General features: G+C 38.4%; 1 protein-coding gene across 3 annotated transcripts in view; it reads right to left on the bottom strand.

Moving 5' to 3' along the window:
- Nucleotides 1-1291: 1291 nt before the first annotated feature.
- Nucleotides 1292-23751, bottom strand: part of Epc2 (enhancer of polycomb homolog 2) — a 127550-nt gene continuing 105090 nt past the window's right edge. For all 3 annotated transcript variants that reach the window (XM_045147759.1, XM_045147761.1, XM_045147760.1), the window contains exons 8-14: nucleotides 20184-20273; nucleotides 18493-18638; nucleotides 18060-18403; nucleotides 7440-7576; nucleotides 4353-4512; nucleotides 3285-3618; nucleotides 1292-2551 (exon numbers count right to left, since the gene is read on the bottom strand). In XM_045147759.1, coding sequence (XP_045003694.1) covers nucleotides 2479-2551; nucleotides 3285-3618; nucleotides 4353-4512; nucleotides 7440-7576; nucleotides 18060-18403; nucleotides 18493-18638; nucleotides 20184-20273 — 1284 coding nt within the window. In that variant the 3' untranslated portion in view covers nucleotides 1292-2478. The remainder of the gene's footprint in view (nucleotides 2552-3284; nucleotides 3619-4352; nucleotides 4513-7439; nucleotides 7577-18059; nucleotides 18404-18492; nucleotides 18639-20183; nucleotides 20274-23751) is intronic.

Raw genomic sequence — 23751 nt, forward strand, 5'->3', positions numbered from 1 at the left:
TAAGAGCTATATCATATCATGAAGGTGACTTCCACTACTTTACTGAGAAAGGAAAGGGGGTACTCTCTTCAGGAAGACAGAAAAATGGAAATCTGTCAGTATTTTACCCATGCTGAATTAAAGGATACTCTAGCATATGAGTTTAAGAAAGCATACATACATCCTCCAAAGAAACCCATTCCCCAGCATTCTAAAAGCTCCAATAAAACCAGGAGAGCTGGTACTTGTCATAATCTAGCCAAAGCAAAAACATCCTACCCCTTCTTTACCAAATCTTGATCCCTGCAGTGTGAGAACCACTGAGAGAACATGTATGCCAGGAGCTGAAAGGCCATCCATGAAACAGTTACAACCACCAACATAGGAAGGCTCATTTTTTCTATTTTACTTCAAAAGGAACAGATAAATTGGTCATCAGTCTTTGATAAATTCTGGATTTGCCACCACCTGCAGAAACTGTACAAATAGAAAGTTCTCTTGTTTTACTTATTTATAACATATATATTATATATATCACATAAGGCAAATTAACTTCATGCTTTACTTCAGCAAAATGGGGGAGGGGGAGAAGCTTTCTTTGAAATTGGCACTGAAGTTGTTTGAAGATACATCCAACTATAAGCAGAATGAAAACAGTCATAATACATATCAAATCAAAAGTATTTCCTTTATATAATCCGCAACGAGTAACTCCAGAGGTAGTATGGCAGAAATGAGCATGGATCCTATCAGGTCACAACCACCAAAGAAATTCAATTTATTTTTTTCCTATGGTTTTGACCATAAATTGCTTTACATTTAGGACCTGAATAAAAACCACTCTTAGCAGAAATCTTGGTCCATTAGTTCAACTGACAATTTACAACTTTCAAGATTGCAGATATAAAAAAATGTAAAATATAAAATTATGTTAAGTTTGAAATGGTTTTAATTGTATTCATTAAAAATATTTACATTTCTCAGTACTTACTTGACAAAACTCTCTTGCAATAATATAATTCTACTCTAAACTTTTATTTATAAAAATGAGGCTCATTTATGAGATTTCAATGACGGCTATAATGCAAATTATTTACATTCTGTAAAATATTTTAAGAACTTTTCATAGCAAAGGTAGTTTATATTGGATTATCTGAAACCCAATAGTGCCCACAGATGAGCTTCTTATAATTCTTTTCATTAATGCTTGGAAAGCACTGTGAAAATGAAAAGTGCTGTTAAGTGCTATCACCTCCCTTACATTTTCACTTGCTGTGTGCACATTGTGAAATAAACACATATGCAGCATGTCCATGTTTTGATATGTATTTTTTATTTCCCTGCAGTTTTCACTTATCAAGAACAAGTAACAGGGAAAGTTGTCTGAACTAGTGCATAAACAAACATTCTGAAACACCACTACACATATCTAATTTACAAGAACCGTATAAAAAAAGTCACTAAAACACTACACTATGAAGGTGTCCAACACTTACAGTCAGACTTTTTCCAACCCGTTACTTGCCTTGTAGCCACAGGAAAACTCTCCAAAATTGAAAAGACAATCTTGCCACAACCCTCCCCCCTCCCAACACCTGGGATGGCTCGATATATAGACTTCCAATAATTATTGCAATGATATAATGCAATACAGACCTGGTAAATATCTTATGTGGTGAGTTACAGTTTGAAAGCCAGTTAAAATATGCAGTCTTCAGATAAAATGTAATCCTTGAAAAATTTTCTTATCTGCACAGTTTAAATGTGCTAGATGCATAATTTTCCTAGTCTGTTTTTTCTGTGTAATTATTTTTTATAAACTGGTATTATAAATAGAAATATACATTCAAAATATATGGAAAAGTGAGTTACTACATTAAATTTGCATGTATCGATCCATCCCTTTCCCCTGCACAGTAATAGAAAATACTATTTTGCCTTGAACTTCATATTTGACAGTGAAATGCCACTAAAGTATTTACCAAAAAGTCCATCTAGTCAAATTGTGAAACAAAATGAACCAAGTGAAAACTTTACAGTTCCTTTAGAAAAAAATTACAAGAATTTCATTTCCTAGCTATGAATCTTTAACTTTTTAGACACAAAGTTGGATTTATTTTTACAAGATACAAAATGTAAACATGGCAAAATAAATAGTTAAAACAAGTGATGCAGGATCCCATTTCATGCTCATGATCCCATTAAAGAATTATTTTTTAAAATCCATTCAGTTGCAAATTCAAGTGCAAAAGCATGATGATGAATATCTACTATTCAAGTAACAGAAATAATATTGATGATACAAATAAACTATTTTACAAGGTAGTGATTTTCCCAATTTTACAAAATATACATCATATATCGATTTAACATCTGATATACTGTAGTCCATTTAGGTCCATTGGTATGCTCTGTGATCCACAGAGTGTCGTCTTTGCATTCAGCTGGAATATGAACGACTGCACACCATCCACACAGGTCAAAGCCACATGTTTTGGGTTATGTCACTTCCATAGCTACTGTTGTCTCTGCTATTCCATTTAAACCCAATCTTTCTGGTTCATGGTTCTCTCTATAACAAGGCAAAGAGTAGAATAAACATTAATATTAGAATGTTACCTCTTAATACTTAAAAGTTACATTTTTATGTGACTACAACTAAACATGACTTCACCAAGACCTTCTCCATTTTTATCATTTTCACATGGGAATGAATATATTTTCTTCAGCTGTAGAAGCTAAAGATAAATTACTCTAGGAAAAATAGGACAACCCAAGTTCTTTTAATACAGCAGATGGAACCTGTGATACTTAAGGGAAAAATCATCAGAAGTATGGTAATGGTAAGATTATACTTTCCACTAAATTAAGTCTTACAGGTTTAAGGTCATGGACTTAATATATACAAGCAATTATTTTTCTCATTTACTGTTCTTCACTAGTCACTAAAACAAACATAAAAACTCACTGTATTATACATTATCTAGATTTAATCTTAGAAATCAGTCTTATATTTAATATAGGTGATAAATTATTTTTTATATAATGGTAAATAAAATACATTTTGATATGAAACTTAAACTCTTGCATAAAATTAGTAACAATTCTGCTTCTAGACTGTCAAGTCTATACAAATACAATAAAAAAAAACCTGAACCTTCTAAAATATTGCTCTGTTGACATTAGCAGATGCTACAAGCGTCTCTCAGCCACAGAGCTGTTGAAAAGCAAAGAAAAAGGAAAGGCCCCTTTCTTTCTCAAGACAGGGCAGCACTAAGACAGAATGAGCGGTATAGCACACACACCTGGCTATGCTGCTGATGGCACTGCTGGGAGTAACCTTTGGCACTCTGTCCATACTGGCAGCAACTGTGGCAAGTTTTAAGGCTGTTGGCGATGGTGCTGAAGTCCGTGTATTGATATGCACATTGACAGGAGAAACAACACTGACATTATTGAGGTGCACGGCATTAGTCAGGCAGGAATTGTTCATGGGAAGTGTTTGAGGGCTGCTTGTGCACAACGCTGGGATTAAGTGGTTTGTAGTGGTGTGGCCAACTGTCCTTACAAGTTGCACAGCTGAAATCCCTGGGCTGGATGATAAAGCCATATTGGTGGAGTACAATGTTTTCGAGGTTCCTGAAAAGAAGGTGTGAGAGAATTCATTCAATTAGTGTCACAGGGACAACCACATAAAGCTCTTAAAAATTAGGAATTTATAAGAATAAGTTCACTTCTATTCTAATTAAATAAATATAAGCTAACTTTGCAGGTAACCATCCTATAATGAGGCTTTGCAAAGTACTTTCCTGCTTTCTGGCAGTAAGTACAATAGCACCAGTGGAAATGGTGTCTGGATTTCCTAAGATTTTATGGGTACCTAAGCAATAGGTAGGATGGACTGAAAAGAAGAAGAAAAAGGATGGAATGGATTATGGTTATATATAAGTGGAAAATTCTCAAGTTTGAGAGATGGTTGAAGGATAACAAGAACAGGATGTCTTTGAGGGCTCAAAGAAGAAAGAAGCTGTCAGTCTCACAGCAAAGCAATGACATTGTCTTAAAAGGAGTCATCACAGATTACCAGTATGTGCATGTGAGAAAATAAATCTCTCAAACTCAATGGATTTCCTAACTTGTAAAGCAACTGACAGTTGGTGAATGAGATCAGGAAGAGTAGAGTGTAGGACAAGTAATCCAGTACGTGGAAGCCAGGCACAAATCCTAGAAAATACTATTATTTCAAAGAAATTCTAAAAAGCACAATTGGCTCCTTGTGCACATTTCCCTTGTGATCTAAGAAATAAAACCACACAACTTCAAGTGAGATGCAACTTCAAGCTAGTAAGTTCTATATGAAACCATAACCGTACCTGAAGGCTGGACAACACCATTTATGTTGCTGTGGCTGGTGTTCTGTTCCTTGGCTCCCTCACTGCGGCTTGGAACAGGGGCACTGACCACTGCAGATGCAGCAAAGTGGGCACTGGCCGAGTCGAGGGTTTTAGACATACAGTCAGAGGTGCTTGAGCCCTGTTAGACAAAGTCATACTGTCAAAAACATAATGAGGGATGCGAAGAAGCCTGGAGGTTGCTGCTTTTCTAATCTCAAACGGTCACAAGGGAGAGCTGAGACAAAGAGACACATGACTTTATTGTTGGTATATGAAGCAAGGCAGTGACAAAAACTAGCAAGAAATATTTTCCGAGAAAACTAAAATGATTAACAAAAGCCAAAACTTGCATGTTCTATTAATTGTTTCATAAGAATTAATGAATGCTTTTTTTAAAAAATTTTTTTTAATTTATTTATTTGAGAGCGATAGACACAGAGAGAAAGACAGAGAGAGGGAGAGAGAGAGAATGGGCGCGCCAGGGCTTCCAGCCTCTGCAAACGAACTCCAGACGCGTGCGCCCCCTTGTGCATCTGGCTAACGTGGGACCTGAGGAACCGAGCCTCGAACCGGGGTCCTTAGGCTTCACAGGCAAGCGCTTAACCGCTAAGCCATCTCTCCAGCCCTAATGAATGCTTTTCAAGATACTTGACAAGCAGATAGGCTGGATGGAATAAAATTATAGACCTGATTAACAGCTACTTTGTCACAATGTAGAAATCTGCCTTGGCTTGACTTAGAAGCAGGCTGAAATACTTTAGGCTGGTTCCACAAGTGATTCACATAAACAAACAAGGTAAGTGCAGTGTCTATGAGTTAACTCCAGACCCACCTGGATGTCAAAGGCTGTGAATGGTCCAGGGTCACCAAGATTTTTGTTGTTGTTGGTTTTTCGAGGTAGGGTTTCACTCTAGCCCAGGCTGACCTGGAATGTACTCTGTAGTCTCACAGTAGCCTTGAACTCATGGCGCTCCTCCTACCTCTGCCTCTCAAGTGCTGGGATTAAAGGCGTGTGCCACCACGCCCAGCAATCACCAAGATTTTTAAGGAGTTGGTCTCAGGTTAATCTTTAGGTCTTCAAGGACAATATATGGATCCTTTTAAGAACAAGCTGAACTACCCTCGACCCAAAAGGTCACAGGCATAACCACACTGAACTGACCTCAGTTGTTACTAGGATGCATGACTGTTAGAATTATGGAACAGAATTTCAGACCTAAAATGGGAGATTTATTTTTCAGGTGACTCAAACTTAAAATAAATATATTTCTTAATTTGTTTTATTTTGTTTTTAATGGCTTATGCATTCAGAGTTTATTTGTGGATAGTTCTGGAGGTCCAAAGTCCATGAGCCTACAAGGCTCATGTCAAGGTGCTCACAGGGCTGGCTTCTACAGTTTTATGTAGCAGCTTTGTTCTTATCCTATGCTGGTTTGATTCAGATGTCCCTCATAAACTTAGATGTTCTGAATGCTAGGTTCCCAGCTGATTGAGGTTTGGGAACTAATGCCTCTGGAAGCAGTGTATTGTTGGGGGCAGGCTTATGGGTATTATAGCCAGTTTCCCCATGCCAGTGTTTGGCGCACTCTACTGTTGCTATTGTCCACCTTAGTTGGCCAGGGGGTGATGTCCACCCTCTGCCCATACCATTGTTTCCCCCCGCCACTGTGGAGCTTCCCTTTGAGTCTGTAAGCCAAAATAAATCCTTTTTTTCCCAAAAGCTGCTCTTGGTTGGGTGATTTCTTCCAGCAATTTGAACCTGCCTGCAAAATAACCCCAGTGTCTTTATTCAATGGTATCTATGAACAACTTCCTCCAGTAGCAATTATTTTTCTAGAGGGAAATATGATTCCCAAAGGCAAGGGGCTATGCTACTTACATTTATTCATAGAGGGGGTATAACTCAGTGGTAGAACATTTGACTGTAGATTTATTCATAACTCCAGAGCATTAGGTACGCCTACACAATACTTAAGCTCACAGGTATATGAAAAGGTAAATAATATTCTTGAAAATAAAATTTGGGGGTAGACTGATGATTTTACGGAGGGTGATGGTTGTAAAGATACATAATTACTTGTATGAATTTTCTCAACAACGCTTCCAAAAAATTAGCTATTTCTTTTCTAAATTATAAGTACCTCTTTAGGCTGGGGAGATGCTTGTTTACAAAGCCTGATAGCCTGAATTTGATTCCTCAGTGCTCATGTTAAACGAGATGCACAAAGTGGTACATACATCTGAATCGCATTTGCAATAGTTAGAGGCCCTGAATACCCATCTCCCTCTTTCCATTAATACAAATAAATAAAAATATTAAAAAACAGGTGCCATTTTTACACTAGTAATCCTCTCAAAAGGGACAGAAAGAACATACCATTGTCTCTTTAACTTCCCAGAACCTTGACCCTCCTACCATAATCCCAAATTCCCGTTTTCTTCAGTAGCTCAAAATGTTGTTTAATTTTCTGCCATGTGGATCTTATTTTAATTTCATGTTTTATCTTTATGGCTCTTATTTGCATGGTTTTTATTAATCTCCCTATTATATTTTATTTCATAATTGCAAATATTAAACCTTCATAAGGAAAATGAAAAAAAAATATTATGACACTACTTTATAAGATAGTCATTTAAAATTATGTATGTTAACAGAAATCTGTGTTAGATTCTCCAAATCAAATATGGAAGAATCAGGGTTGGGAGAAGTCTCAGTGGGTAAAGTGCTGGCTGCCTAAGTGTGAGGACCTGAGTTTGATTCCCAGCACCCACATACACTGCCAACATAGTACAGCACCCCAGTGCTGGGTTAGCCTAATCTGTTGGCTTGATGTTCGGTGAGAGAGCCTGTATTAAAGAATAGGGTTGAGAGCAACCAAGGACATGGCTAACATCAACCTCTGGCGTCTTGAACACACATGTGAATGAGTGCCCCCTTTCCCTGCACATACATACACAAATATGCACAGATACATGCACACTACACATGCATATAAAATTTCTCTCCTGTGATGTGACTGAACTTGAACAAGTTATATAATTATAGAAGAATGATAAGAGGTTTACCTGTGCTTTTGGATGTGTCTGTTGCAAGGAATGCTGAGATTGCTGTTTCTGCTGAAGCTGAGCAAGCTGCTGCCTTTGCATTTGAACTAACTGCTGTTGATGTGTCTGGAACTGCTCTTCTGTGATGCCCCCTGTTACTGGTGAGGGAAGAATATAATGTCAACTTACTCCACAATCAAGATGAAAAGCAAATTCCAATCACAATGCACAGCACCAAAGTACTGCATAAAAATACTACTTCACTATCTATCACATGCTTAAACAGGTTCCTACACAGTTTTTAATTTTATAGTATCATTCTAAACAAGAGAATTTTACCATTTATTTAGATTTAGTTTCTTTGAGAACACTATTAGTTCTCTATATTTGCTTGTCATGTAATGATAATAAATAAAATAAAACACTGATTCATTGATGTAAATAATTATTTATGGCCTTAATAAGAATAGAGGTCTTGGGACTGGAAAAATGGCTTAGTGGTTAAGGCATTTGCCTGCAAAGCCAAAGGAACCTGGTTTGATTCCCCAGTACCCACATAAGCCACATGCACAAGAAGGTGCATACATCTGGAGTTCGTTTACAGTGGCTGGAGGCCCTAGCACACCCATTCTCTCCTTTTCTCTCTCTCAAATACATAAATAATATGTTTAAAAAAACAAGAATAGAGGGCTATTTGCAAGACTAAATGACTTTTACTGACAGCTTTCATATAACACTTAAGTGAAAAGACTGCTTTCTGTTTATAAATCAGAATAGAGAACAAAGATGTTCACCTAGCACAACCATAAACCACAGTTCCAATACATTCAAGGTCTACACTAAATTCTCTCTACAAAATTCTATCTATATGGACTAGAAATAAAAAAATTCAGAAACTACACACACACACCAGACAAAGCACTGAAGTGAAAAGTATAAATTAAAAATATTTTCACTTTTTTCCTTCTTCTCCCTTACCCAAAACATAGTATGTTATATCTATTCTTGACACTCAGTTCTTTATTATTAAATTGTTTTGTGTTTGAAATGAATGGATATTCTTCATCCAGAGTTTAGATTCTAGACTAGTATCTTTTTTTGTTTGATGTTTTCAAAACAGTCTCATTCTAGTCTAGGCTGACATGGAACTTACTTTATAGCCCCAGGTGGGCCTGGATCAATCCTCCTACCTCAGCCACCTGAGTGCTGAGACTAAAGGCCTATAATACTCCCAGCTAGACTACTTTTTAGAATCACCTTCAAGTCTTTAGATTAAAAAGAGCAAATACTCATATTTTATTTTCTTAGTACTAGGAATTGTGGCCATACACTAAACTGAGCAGGGAACTGTTATGTGATTTTCAATACAATGACTCTATACTTATGTGCTATAAAATGCAGTTATTCTTATTTGTAACAATGAACTATAAAACTTAACTATTGAATCAAATTTAGCCAAGAAAACAGAAATTGCATAAATAAGTAAAATAATTTTACAGAGAGAGAGAAAAAAGCAAATACTATCAAGACAGAAAAAGTGGGGGGAGGCTGGAGAGATGTCTTAACAGTTAAGGTTTGCCTGCAAAGCCAAAGGACCCAGGTTTGATTCCCCAGGATCTGAGTAAGCCAGATGCACAAGGTGGTGCACGCATCTGGAGTTCATTTACAGCGGCCTAATGCCCTGACATACCCAGTCTCTCTCTCTTTCTCAAATACATAAAATAAAATTTAAAAAAATCGGAACTCCACCACCTTTTAAATTATTTATTTAAATATTTTATTTATTTATTTACTTGAGAGTCAGAGGAAGAGACAGACAGAAAGAGACAGAATGGGTCTACAGGGCCTCCAGCTACTACAAACGAACTCCAGGTGCATCCGCCCCTTTATGCATCTGACTAACGTGGGTCCTTGGGCTTCGCAGGCAAACACCTTAACCACTAAGTCATCTCCCCAGCCCACCACCAGCTTTTTAAAAGGCAGTTTCATGTAGCCTCAGCTGATCTGGAACTCACTATATGGCAGAGGATGAGCCTCTCCTCCCAATCTTTCTGCCTCCACTTCCCAAGTGCTGGTATTACATGTATGCAATACCACATTCAGCAACAAGGGTAAGTAGTAGGAGATTTATCAATTTTACAGCACAGACAAAATGTTGAATTGGCATTCTCAGGGTTGATTTAGTGACAGGCAAATGGTAAAATGTAATTGAAAGTGCTTTCTTTACTAATTATCATTCCATTCACAAGTTACTGCAAAACTTGCAAGAGATTGTTTTCTTACACTAACTCATCAGTGGCATACATTAAAATGCACCAGGAAGAGGTCATAGTTATGAGTGAACACCTCTCTTTAGGAATAAAAGCAGAAAAGAAACTCAGCTTTAGGTGGGGTTAGAGTAGCAAAAAAGGGAGGCAATAATGTACAAAAGAACAATTTTCTCTTCTCTTGCCTAGGGCCAAGTCAATTCTTTTCACTACTTTATCTTATATGTTGTAAGTTTAAAATGAAATTCACTTTGTACCCCGAAGTTCTATCAGGACAAAATTACTCAGAAATCTGTCTGGCAATAGCTGACTACTCTGGATAAAGGAGGAACAACACTCTTTTCCTTTAGGTTGTTTTGTCTGTTTGTTTTTGTTTTAATTAATTAATTAATTTATTTATTTATGAGAGAGAGAGAGGGGGAGAGAGAGAGAGAGAAAGGGAGAATGGGTGCGCCAGGGCCTCCCAGCCACTGCAAATGAACTACAGACGCGTGCGCCCCCTTGTGTATCTGGCTAACTCCTGGGAAATTGAGCCTCGAACACAGGCTCAGCTTAAACTAACTCTCAAGGCTTACCCAAGAACATCCAATGCAGTAATGGAAATTATCTACAAGTCAAGATGAATGTATATTTAGCATTAGGTAGGTCTCTGTTACAAATTTTAACATATGTTTTATCAAAGCAGTATTGACTATATGTATCTCTTGTGTGCCTGTGTTTAAATGACGGTATATGCCTAGTCTAGTGGTTTGGAGGGATCAGGGGAATTCTATTTCAAATATCTCAGAACAAAATGGTGCGTATGGTGATAGTTCCCATAAACCACTGGAGTTACCCTAAAGGGAGCAGTAATCCTTCAAAATAAATAAGTCCTTATGAGTATCTTAGTTGTTAACATAGTTTTACCTATCTGAATTTAAACTTTATGGTTGCAAACATTTTACAGAAATTTAAGAAAGAATGAAAAGGGAAACTGAACATGAAATTTTAACATTAAAGGGCCAGAGAGATGGCTTAGCAGTTAAGGCACCTGCCTGCAAAGCCTAAAGATTTGGTTCAACTCCCCAGAACCCACATAAGCCAGATGCACATTGTGGTGCATACATCTGGAGTTCATTTACAGTGGCTAGAGGTCCTGATACACCCATTCTCTCTTTATCTCCCTCTTCTCTGTCTCTCCCTGTGATAAATAAATAATTTAAAGCAAAAACAAAAAAATTACAATTAAAAATAAAAAAGAAATTGGCCATAATAGCGCATGTCTTTAATCACTGCACCCATGAAGCATAAAGTAGGAGGAAAGCTCTGAGTTCAAGGCCACCATGAGACTACACAGTGACTATCCAAGGTCAACCTGGGGTAGAACATAACAAACAAATAAACAAACAAACTCCATAAAACAAAAAACCTTTTTATTTTAAATTTTTTTTTAATTTGTTTTTTATTTATTTATTTGAGAGCAACAGACACAGAGAGAAAGACAGATAGAGGGAGAGAGAGAGAATGGGCGCGCCAGGGCTTCAAGCCTCTGCAAACAAACTCCAGACGCATGCACCCCCTTGTGCATCTGGCTAACGTGGGACCTGGGGAACTGAGCCTCGAACCGGGGTCCTTAGGCTTCACAGGCAAGCGCTTAACCGCTAAGCCATCTCTCCAGCCCAACCTTTTTATTTTTAAATAACAGTGTTTAACATATAGCACAGTGTAAATATGTATAGGATCAAGTTCCTGCTTCTATCTTTCCTTTCTAAATCTGCTACTGAATAAAAATCTAAACAAAACAAAATTTAAGAAAACATTTTAATCAGTATCTAATAAAAAAACATTTTTCATGGGCTGGAGAGATGGTTAAGGTGCTTGCCTGTGAAGCCTAAGGACCCAGGTTCAATTCCCCAGAACCCACCTAAGCCAGGCGCACATGGTGGCACATACGTTTGGAGTTCATTTGCAGTGGCTAGAGGCGCTGGTGTGCCCATTCTCATTTTCTCTCTCATAAATAAATAAAACATAAATAATAATAAAAAACAAAAACAAACATTTTTCATTTGATTTAAAGGTGCCTTTAATCCCAGCACTCAGGAGGCAGAGATAGAAGGATCTTCTTGAGTTCGAAGCCAGTCTGAGACTACATAGTGAATTCCAGGCCTGCTTGGGCTAGAGCAAGACCCTACCTCATCACAACAAACAAAAAAGTCTTTTAGTTCTTCTAATGCTCAGCACATACATTTAAAAATTTTCTTTTAGTACTATCAAAAATAATGGATATCGGGAGGCAGAGATAGGAGGATCACCGTGAGTTCAAGGCCACCCTGAGACTACAGAGTTAATTCCAGGACAGCCTGGACCAGAGTGAGACCTTACCTCGAAAAACCAAAAAAAAAAAAAAAAAAAGGATATGATGAGCCGGGCATGGTGGTGCATGTCTTTAATCCCAGCACTTGGGAGGCAGAGGTAGGAGGATCACAGTGAGTTCAAGGCCACCCTGAGAATACAGAGTGAATTCTAGGTCAGCCTGAGCTAGAGAGAGACCCTATCTCGGGAAAAAAAAAAAAAAAAAAGGATATGAGTTGGGCATAGTGGGACATGAATTTAATCCTGGATGCTGAGGTAGGAAGATCATGTTTGAGGCCAAACTGAGGTATATAGAAGAATCCTATCTCTACATAATTAATAAATTCAAATGAAGTATATTTGAACACAGAGATTATGACTTAAAACATTTAAGCAGGGTCGTTCCCAACATGAAAATCAGAGAACTCAGCTAAGCACTCTTAGATTTACATAAGATGCAGCCTGCTTTTCTTATGAACCAAGAAACTTGTCATGTCATTATGACTGTTGTTGCTAACTAAGTACATGCCATTTCATGTTTGCTAACTCCTTCCTTTGCTGGAATTTGCAAGCTATGAAAGACAATTCAATACTAATAAAGATATATATTCTGTCAAGTTAGTATCCTTGTATTTTTTTTCTTGACCTTCCTCCCTTCTCTCTTTTTCTCTCCTTTCTTTCTTCAAGTCAGGGTCTCACTCTAGCCCAGGTTGACCAGGAACTCACTCTGTAGTACCAGCCTGGCTTCAAACTCATAGTAATCCTCCTACTTCTGCATATGGAATGCTGGGATTAAAGGTGTGTGCCACCACACACAGCTTGTTTTATTTTTAAGACAAGTCTCATGCATCTCAGTCTGGCCTCAAACTCACTATGTAGCTGAAGATGATTTTAAACTTCTGTTCCTCCTGCCACCTCTTTCACTTGAGCTAGAATTACAGGTATGAGCCTCCACACCCAGTTTATGTGGTGCTGGTGAGCAAATCCAACACCACTAACATGCTAAGCAGACACTCTTATCAACTGAGTTACACCCCCAACCTTAGTTGTATTATTCTTTTTGTTTTAGGGGGAGAGAGAATGGGTGTGCCAGGGCCTTTAGCCATTGCAAATGAACTCCAGATGCATGCACCCCCTTGTGCATCTGGCTAACTTGGGTCCTGGGGAATTGAACCTATGTCCTTTGGCTTTAAAGGGAAATGCCTTAACTACTCAGCCATCCCTCCAGCCCCTTAGTCGTATTACTCTTCAAAAAACTAGCCAGGCCTGGTGATGCAGGTCTTTAATCCCAGCACTTGGGAGGCAGAGATAGGAGGATTGCTATGAGTTCAAGGCTACCCTGAGACTACATAGTGAATTTCAGGTCAGCCTGTACTAGAGTAAAACCCTACCTTGGAAAAAAACAGATAGCTTTCATGATCAACTTTATGAACAATGAGTAAAGGACAAAATTGTTAAAACCAAATAGACAAGGATTCCATTATTTTGCATATGACTATCAAAAGTAAAAATACAATTTTTTACATTATTTCTGTTGGTACATACATAAGGCAAATTATATTGATATTGAACTGCAATTCAATTCTCTTACTATCTAGCAGAACTGACAGAAAACTATGTAGTGAGTATAGTTGGGATGAATGAGAACTTAAAATTAGTGTAGCTTTTCAACTGCTAAGAAAAATAGCACTGAAGACTTTAGGAATTGATACTCTTGTGGTGCCAGGGCTCAAATCCAGGATCTCAGGTATGGTAAGCAGAAATGACTGCTAAGCTGTATCTCTCCTAGTACTTTAAAAGCAAATTGTTAAAAACAAAAGAAAACCTTCATGGCTTCAAGGACTAAAGAGGCTCAGACAGAATAGAAAGAAATAGTTTAAAAATAAAAAGGCTGGGGGGGGGAACTGGAGGGATAGCTGAGCAGTTAAGAACCTTGCCTGCAAAGCCTAGGGCCCCAGTATCCATGTAAAGCCAGATGCACAAAGTGGTGCAAGCATCTTGAGTTCATTTGCAGTGGCTAGAGGCCCTGATGCACCTACTCTATGTCTGTAGTTTCTGTCTCTGCTTGCAAATTAATAAATGAATGAATAATTAAAAACAGCAACAAAAACCCTTTGCTTTAATTAACAAATAATACAAAAGACTCAACTTAAACACTGACTTCTCTAATATATTTAGTTGTTGAAAGAAATGACAGCATGTTAAGGATAAAAAAAATATAAGAAAAATGATAGATCAAAAGATTATTTTTTGCCTGTTGTTTAAGTGTTGTGGTCAGTTTTATGTTGCTAGACATATACCTGACCGAAAGCAGCTTATGGGAGGAAAGGATTTACTACTTCAGGCTTACTAATTCCAGAAGAACACCATCAATGGTGGAATAAGCTAGCTCACTTTTATAGATCTAAACAGAGAGATAACATCAAACAGCCACTGAACACCAAAGAGCAGGAACAGCCAGAAATCAAACTGCTCTCCACACACCTTCGGGCTGTCCTCCTCCAAGACGTGCCCCCAGTGACATGTCCCCAGTAGCAGGGATGTGTCTTCTGGGGCTACATTTGCAAATTAATTAAAAAATTTTTCTTGTTTATTTATTTGAGAGTGACAGAGAGAAAGAGGCAGAGAGAGAGAGAGAGAGAGAGAGAGAGAGAAAGGGAGGGAGGGAGGGAGGGAGGGAGGGAGAGAGAGAGAGAGAAAGAGAGAGAGAAAATGGGCGCACCAGGGCCTCCAGCCACTGCAAACCAACTCCAGATGCATGCTCCCCCTTGTGCATCTGGCTAACATGAGTCTTGGGAAATTGAGCCTTGAACTGGGGTCCTTAGGCTTCACAAGCAAGCACTTAACCACTAAGCCATCTCTCCAGCCCTGCAAACTTAATTTTAATAAAACACCAAGTCTATGGGGTCATAAAGTAAGAGAAAACAAAACAAAATCATATTTTGGTTCAGTTCATATTTAGTATTGATGGCACTGTGACAGGATGTTTTTTAGAGGCAATCAAGTTAAATCTGGATATGGACAGCAGCAAATATTGGATCCTGGTGAAGTTGAGAATGCATTAGAATCTTTTTTTTTTGTTTTGTTTTTTTTTTCGAGGTAGGGTCTCATTCTAGCCCAGGTTGATCTGGTATTCACTAGGTAATCTTAGGCTAGCCTCAAACTCACAGTGATCCTCCTACCTCTGCCTCCCAAATACTGGGATTAAAGGTGTGTGCCACCACTTCCGGCTTTTAAAATCATTTCTATGTATTTTGTATGCAATACATTATTGTAAGAAAAAAATACAGTGTACAGTCAAATGAAATTATAAATTCCTGTATTTGGGATGTTTTTGAATTTCCTTTTTGGCAAAAATTATACAGGAATTTCAGCTCAAATAATTTGGAATGTCTTCGAAGTTGACTAGTAAAAGATTTGATGAAATGACTGGTCAACTTCCTATTATCTTTAGAGTTCTAAAAACCCTATGACCTCATATTATGCTAAATATACTTTCAACTAAAAATAAAAAATTAAAAAACTTCATTAAACTTCCCTGACTCATAAACTTTATATATACAGATACCATTCTCTTACTTAGGAAAAAAAATTAACCAACTTGTTTGAGGAAATGACATGATAACTTCTACTCATTTAACAAAACCAATTTTTAAACAGGTAATATCTATCAAGTTGGAATATAGTTGGTAAATAAAAGGCTGAACACTACTGAGACTAAATTCCAACCAAAAATGAATTAAAATCACTTGAAATATATATACTATTTAAAAAATTTTTTTGTTTATTATTTTTATTTATTTGAGAGTGACAGAGAAAGAGGCAGAGAGAGAGAGAGAGAGAGAGAGAGAGAGAGAGAGAGAGAGAGAGAGGGAGGGAGGGAGGGAGGGAGGGAGGGAGAGAACAGGCGCGCCAGGGCCTCCAGCCACTGCAGACGAACTCCAGACGTGTGCACTCCCTTGTGCATCTGGCTAACGTGGGTCCTGGGGAATCGAGCCTTGAACCAGGGTCCTTAGGCTTCACAGGCAAGCTTTTAACCGCTAAGCCATCTCTCTAGCCCAGAAATATATATACTATTTTTTTAACTAAAGAAAGGTTACCAATAATGTAAGGCATAAATTTTTTTCCACTGGGTATGATGCATTATTTGCAATGACACACTGTAAGAAGCATCAATACCCAGTGAAAGCTGGATGTGATTTGGAGAGATAGCTCAATTAAAAGTGCTTGTTTACAAAGCCCGATGGTTCAATCCCTTAGTACCCATGTGAAGTAAGATGCACAAAGTGGTGCACACATCTGGAGTTCATTTGTAGCGGCAAGAAGCCCTGGTGTACTCAAGCTCATTCTTTCTGTCTCTCTCTCTCTGAAATAAGTAAAAATATTTAAATAAAAATATTTTTAAAAAGATAGGCATGCCTATAATCCTAGTACTTGCGTTGGATTACAAGGAGTTCCAGGCCAGACTTGAGCATACACAGTAAGTTCTAGGTCAGCGTGAGCTAGAGTGTGACCCAGCCTCAAAAAATAAACAAGAGCTGGAGAGATGACTTAGCAGTTAAGGTGCTTACCTGCTAAGCCAAAGGACATAGGCTCAAGTCCCCAGAACCCACGTAAGCCAGATACACAAGGTAGGGCATTTGCCTGGAGTTATTTGCACTGGCTGGAGGCCCTGGTGTGCCCATTCCTTCTCTCTATCTGCCTCTCTCTCTCTCTCTCTCAAATAATAAATAATTAAAAATAAAAAAAAAAGGGGGCTGGAGAGATGGCTTAGTGGTTAAGGCACTTGCTTGTGAAGTCTATGACCCAGGTTCAGTTCCCCAGTACTCACATAAAGCCAGATGCACAAGGTGGTACATGCATCTGGAGTTCATTTACAGTAGCTAGAGGCCCTGGGATACCCAGCCCATTCTCTCTCTCAAATAAATAAATAAAAATCAAATATTAAAAAATAAGCAAACAGCCGGTTGTGGTGGCACATGCTGGTAGGATATTGCTGAAGAGGTGGAGGCAGGAGGATCAGGAGTTCGAGGCCAGCCTGGGCTATACATTTTAAGCCCAGCGTGGTGGCACACCCCTTTAATCCCAGCACTCAGGAGGCAGAGGTAGGAGGATTACTGTGAGTTCTGAGGCCACCCTGAGACTATACTGTGAATTCCAGGTCAGCTTGGGCTAGAGTGAGACCCTGCCTCGAAGAAACAAAAAAGAACAAACAAAACCACAGCAAAGTTAACAAGCAAAAAAACCTAAAGTATAATCTCTTTTCCTCTCTTCCTCCCTCCCTCTCACCTACCCAAGGCTGGCCTAAAACTAGCTAATCCTCCTGTCTCCACTTCCAAAATGCTGGTATGACCAGTGCATGTCACCACCACTGGCATAAATGCCCCATCTAGGCAGGTAAGCTATCAGACAAAAATCAAAATTATTTATACAAAGGTTCCTAAAAAGTTGATTTCTTAGCTGGGCATGGTGGCACATGCCTTTAATTGCAGCACTCAAGAGGCTAAGGTAGGAGGATGCAGGAGTTTGGGGTCAGCCTGAAGCTACAGAGTGAGTTCCCAGGTGAGCCCAAGGCTAGAGTGAGACCCAGCCTCAAACAAAACAAAACCAAACAAAAAAAACCAAACAAAAAAATAATAATAATTTCTCAGAAAGGCATTCAATAGAATTCCAAAGGAACAATGTTTACATTTCAGTGAAGTTCATAACAAAATGAATTTTTCTTCAACAGAAGAGGCAGGCAGAATTAAACAGTGAAGATGTGCAAAAGCTGGCCTACAGATTGACCACACCAAACAGACACTTACATCAACATCCATGTACTAGTGACTTATACATTATCAGTTAGGAATTTCAGTTAAAATGTAAAATAAACCGTATTAGTAGAGTTTTGCTTCTTAAATTGAAAAAAAATTAGCTGGTTAAGATTAAGTTCTTCTCCTGAGTTGGAAAATTAAGCCTCCAAAATTTTCTGTGCGTTTATTAGTGGCTAGGAAAAATGAAAGAAGAGCAGAGGAAACGCTTCAGCACAGGGCTAGCTTACCTGATATGCCATTCTTGCTGGTGTTCAATAAAGCTACAGATGCTGCAGAAACTCTTTTATTGTTCACAGTCTGCCCTGGTTTTCTTGAGGTACATTCTTCATTATCAATGTTCTGTACATTTAGTAGCCTTGGCTGAAAACACTGTAGTCGACATGATCTGATATTGCTTAATATTTCAGAAAGGGACAGTCTATTTTCACAAGGTTTACTGGAAGCATTGGTCCGAGAAAAATTAGAAGAAAAGTCTATAGTTTGGGAAGAGCTTGAAAAACTATTCAGCATTTCAGGGTCTATCTGTTTGAAGATTGGGTCATGTTCTGTGGATATTCGGTCCATGATGACCCTGAAAAGGAAAACATACATGCATATATTTAAGTTTCTCTGCAGCTTCCCTTCCCACTGGCAAATAAAAACCAGGTCAAGACAGATTACCTTCCACCTCTGCCAATCCGCCGCCTTGCAAATCCTATACATCTTCTTGGGACTGTAAGTGTTGTAAGGCAGTGCCTATACCTCAATTTATCTAAATCTGCCAATTCTGAATTTTCACAAACATGGTTAGCTTGGTCCAAACGAGGCTACAAAGAAAGGAAAAGCAGAGTAAATCTTGAGTAAATGTGAAATGAAGAAAAGTTAAATTAAAAAAAATTACAGTATAGTATATAGGAGAAAACTATAAAATTAGGGCTTAAATTATATGAAATTATTGGCTCACCCAAATTATATGTGTCAAAATTGATTTATAAACATATTTTGCATGTATTTTAAAAAGTAAAAGTAAGGAATAATGTCTTTTAATATTTATGCCTAAAGAGCTAGAAAAATTAGTAATTTATAGTCTTAACTTATTGTGATAATTCAGAATAGATTTTTTGGGGGGACACAGGGAGACTAACAACTGAACTTCAAACATGCACAGGTTAAGCTGAAACTCACTCTCTTGCTTCTTTTTCTTTCCCCCTAGGTAGGATTTCACTCTAGCCCAGGCTGATCTGGAATTCACTACATAGTCTCAGGATGGCCTTGAACTCATGGTGATCCCCCTACCTCTGCCTTCAGAGTGCTGGGATTAAAGGCATGTGCAACCATGCCCGGGTGAAACTTTCTCTTTACTTTTAAGAAACATTCTTCTGGGCTGGAGAGATGGCTTAGCGGTTAAATGCTTGCCTGAGAAGCCTAAGGGCCCTGGTTCGAGACTCAATTCCCCAGGACCCATGTTAGCTAGATGCACAAGGGGGCGCATGTGTCTGGAGTTGGTTTGCAGTGGCTGGAGGCCCTGGCACGCCCATTCTCTCTCTGCCTCTTGCTCTGTCATTCTCAAATAAACAAATAAAAATAAAAAAAATAAAAAAAGGAAACAGACTTCTTTGCCTTCCATTATATTCATTATTCTACAATTCTATTTTTGTCCCCCTTCCATAACAGTTTTCCTTTCTCTTATTAGCATAACTGTGAAATAAATACTTATCCTTCCCACCTTAAATACATCCTCAAAAAGCTGTCAGTGTATGTTAATCATAATGTAATTGAGAAACTTGGTCTCCACAGTCATGTAAAAAAGTAAACCACTGTGATTACTGAACAGTTCTTAACACTCAGTGCTGGGGGGTGGGTAGAACAATTCTTTTATAAAATACTGTATCTAAAATGGGCTTCATAGCACAAAGAGATTTTAAATGTGCCCAGAAAGTTATGAATATAATTATCAGGCAAAATATTGTCAGAAGGCAAGTTTAAAAACTAAGTTCCTTATTGGGTATGTATGCTCAAGATAGATTTAGCTAATAATAAATTTCAATAAACACTAAAAGCCTCTAAATAAGGTTCCAGAGCCAGCTTCGAGGTCATGGTGCCATTTTTCACAACATCTAAAATTGTAAATAAAGCTCAAAGTAAAACTAAGCTTCTAAAATACAAGGAACTTTTAATGTCCAAGTAATGGATCCCAATACCTTTTGAAAAGATTCAACAACTTTTAGCCTCTTTTACTAATATTTACACAGGGGAAGCTATATAAAAAATACTGATACATTCCCCAATTTTAGAACAAGCTTAAGTCACCTTGATATGAGTTATTTGTCAGTTATAGCTCACAAAAATATAACAAGGAATAAAATTCTTACAGCATAATACTGGCATCCTGCCCGCCTTCGAAAAGCACAGGGACCATCAGGATCATTTTCTTCTTCAGCCTCTGATACTGGGGATGGGACCTGGAGAACAGAGGTATTCGGTCACAAATCCATCTGCCTACATCTAGTAAGTAGCTAATTCCTCCAAACATTTCATGAGTATTTTTTTTTTTTACAGCTAAAAAATCCTTATTTTTAATGGATTATGTAGGTTGTTGCCATGGTATTGTTTACTCGCTTCTGAACACAAAGTGCCCCTGACTTTAGTCTAATTTTCACATATCTCATCTATATATTGTAAATAATATGTGCAGCCATAAATGTTCGATGACAGTTAGGCTTCACCTGTAAGAACTTGTGTAAACTTATTGGTTGGTAACTTCTCTCCATAATACAACCAAAAGCTAGGGAGTTAAAAAAAAAAAAAAAGGCAGAGGTGTTCCTGATTTAGGTAAAAAAAAAAGAGAGAGAAGAAATGGAGAGGATAGGCCAGGAGAAGGGCTAATCAAAATTAAAGATGTTATGATGGGCCACGTAGAAATATACTTTTAAAATTTAATTTAATTTTTGGTTTTTCAAGGCATGGTCTTACTCTAGCCCAGGCTGACCTAGAATTCACTATGTAGTCTCAGGGTGGCTGCAAACTCAAGGTGACACTCCTACCCCTGCCTCCTGAGTGCTGGGATTAAAGGTGTGTACTACCACATCCAGTTTACTTTTTTTATTTTTGTTTTTTTTCAAGGTAGGGTCTCACTCTATGTCAGGTAGACCAAGAATTCACTATATAGTCTCAGAGGGGTCTCAAACTCACTGTGATCTTCATACCTCTGCTTTCCAAGTGCTAGGTTTAAAGGCATGTGCCACCATGCCCTGTGGAATCTATTTTTCTGCTAGCTAAGTAATATAAATGTTAAAGACAAAGAGTTTGAGCAAAAGCACTCTGTGGGGGTGGATAATGCTGTGTCCAGAAGCCACAGATTGTTATAAGAAAATTTCAGTGCCACTGTAGGATACCTTCCAGTGAGCTGTTGGCTAGGGGTGTTCCGGTGCCCCCCCAAACACTACGTGCTATTGCCAAGGCTCTCAGCTGCCCACCAGAAGTAGATGTTTAGACCTTATTGCTGAGACACATGTTTGGGCTAAAGAACACTGAGAAATCAAGCTGGAGCTGAGCTGGAAGCCTTTTTCTCATTGGCCAGCTGTCAGTTACAAAGAGCTAAGCAGCCTGTTGGGGGAGAAAAGTCATCAATGGTCTTAACCAGCAGTGGACCCTACAAGTTTAATGGCTGGCATCAAGGCAAAAATGTGCCTTGGGTGGTATATCTGTCATGGGAGAAAACAAATGCTCTCTGGATTTGGGGCCTGCTCCATAAGAGGGCCTTCATGCCTGGTACTGCAAACCTAATCAAAAGCCTATGGCTGTAAACACTCATGGTCTCACAGTGGCTGACACTGCTTACACACAACCTGCATGACAGTAGGGTAAAAAACAGTGACACCAGGACTGGAAAGATGACTCAGTGGTGAAAGCGCTTGTCTACAAAGCCTAATGACCCAGGTTCAATTCCCTAGTACCCATGTAAAGCCAGATGCAAAGTGGAGATTTTTTAAAATTTATTTTTTATTTTATTTGTTTATTTATTTTTACAGTGGGTAGAGGACCTGGCACATCCATTCTGTCTCTCTTCTCTCTGCTTGCAAATAAATAAATAAATAATTTTAAAAATGATGACACCAAAATAGAAGAGACTAGTTGGAAAGAAGGGATTCAGTGGAGGGGAGTTCAGGAGGGGGAAAAGGAAAGGTTGTGGGAGGGGATTATATCATGGTATTTTTTCTATATGTATGGTGGTTGTCAATAAAAAGGTAAAAAAAATTTTACTCTTGTTTCTTTTCTTTTTAAATCTCTTCTTAAGCTTAGCAGGTCAGAAACACTAAATTAGAAGAAAGAAACTTGTTAAAGGTAAACAGGTTGGTAAACAGGAGAAATAGTAAGATTATAATAATATAGGAGAAGACTTTATTTCTTGGAGATAGGTCTCATTCTGTAGCCCAGGGTGACCTTGAACTCATGGTGATTCACCTGCCTCAGCTTCCCAAGTAGATGGGAAGCCACCAAACCTAACTGAAAAGTATAAAGACTTTAAAAAATAAAGGTATTAAAAAGCATTCTGGGGCTGGAAAAATGGCTTAGTGGTTAAGCACTTGCCCATGAATCCTAAGGACCCCGGTTCGAGGCTCCATTCCCCAGGACCCATGTAAGCCAGATGCACAAGGTAGTGCATGCATCTGGAATTCAGCTGCAGTGGCTAGAGACCCTGGCATGCCCATTCTCTCTCTCTTTCTGCCTTTTTCCCTCTCTGTCTGTCACTCTCAAATAAATAAACAACAACAGCAAAAAATAATTTAAAAAACCATTCTTGAGGTGGGCGTGGTAGGGCACGCCTTTAATCCCAGCACTCGGGAGGCAGAGGTAGGAGGACTGGCGTGAGTTCGAGGCCACCCTGAGACTTCATAGTGAATTCAAGGTCAGCCTGGGATACAGTGAGACCCTACCTTGAAAAAACAAACAAATAAACAAAAAACGCATTCTGCCTGGGCCAGGTACTACCAGACAAATATCTCTTATAAAATCTGAAGGGTCAGCATTAATTTATCAAAACACAACTTCTAAGTCTGCTTCAATAGGTTAAGTAATGATATACAAATAGACCCTGACATGTTAAGAGAACATGTCTAATATAAATGTCTACTCCAAATGGTTAAATAACACCACAGTTCCAGTACTTCAGTTTAGTTGCCTCTCAGTCTCAGTGTATGCATAGCACACCTCTTTCTCACACGAGGCTCAACCATATTTACTAGCACATGTTTGAACCCCACAAATACCTTATTTCCTATTTAGAGAGGAGACATTTTCTCTATTTCCAAACTGTAGTAATTACCACTGAGCAAGGGCATTAGAGAGTTTCCAATATACCTCAACAACCCCATGTGGGAGTCATAGAAGCTGAGCTGGGGCTGATTTTTCTTTTTCCTGGAGAACTAAATCTCGAACTTGAAATTTTAAAGCAAATTTTATACTTTGAACCCTTTATAAGCCATCTTCTAAGATCTGTGAGGAAGTGACACAACCAAAGTCCCTTGCCTATTGTGTGTGTCACTCCTTCCTCTTAACAATCACTCCCTGCGGGTGGGTTCCAGGATACATGAGAAGGCTGCCAGGCTGACAGCAGAACCAGAAGCAGGATAAGGGAAGAAACAAGGCTTTTAGTTCTGTCCTCCTATATAAATCAGTTGGGTAAGTCTGGCTAAAATGCTTGTTCCTTGTTTATTAATAAAGAAGCTAAATATGATTACCTTATTTTTTTAAGCACAGCATGCTGAATTTAGAACAGCTACATTCTAAAGAGGTATTATGAATGATGCCTAAGCATAAACAAATATTTAGACCTTAGCAACAAGAGGGTACTATTAAATATTTAGTCCTAAGCAATGTAGGGGTACTATTAAAAACTCCTGCGAGTTGTCTAAGACCTTAGTATAATGACCCAGAAAA

This window comes from Jaculus jaculus, chromosome 4 (assembly GCF_020740685.1).
Source record: "Jaculus jaculus isolate mJacJac1 chromosome 4, mJacJac1.mat.Y.cur, whole genome shotgun sequence".
NCBI lineage: Eukaryota > Metazoa > Chordata > Mammalia > Rodentia > Dipodidae > Jaculus > Jaculus jaculus.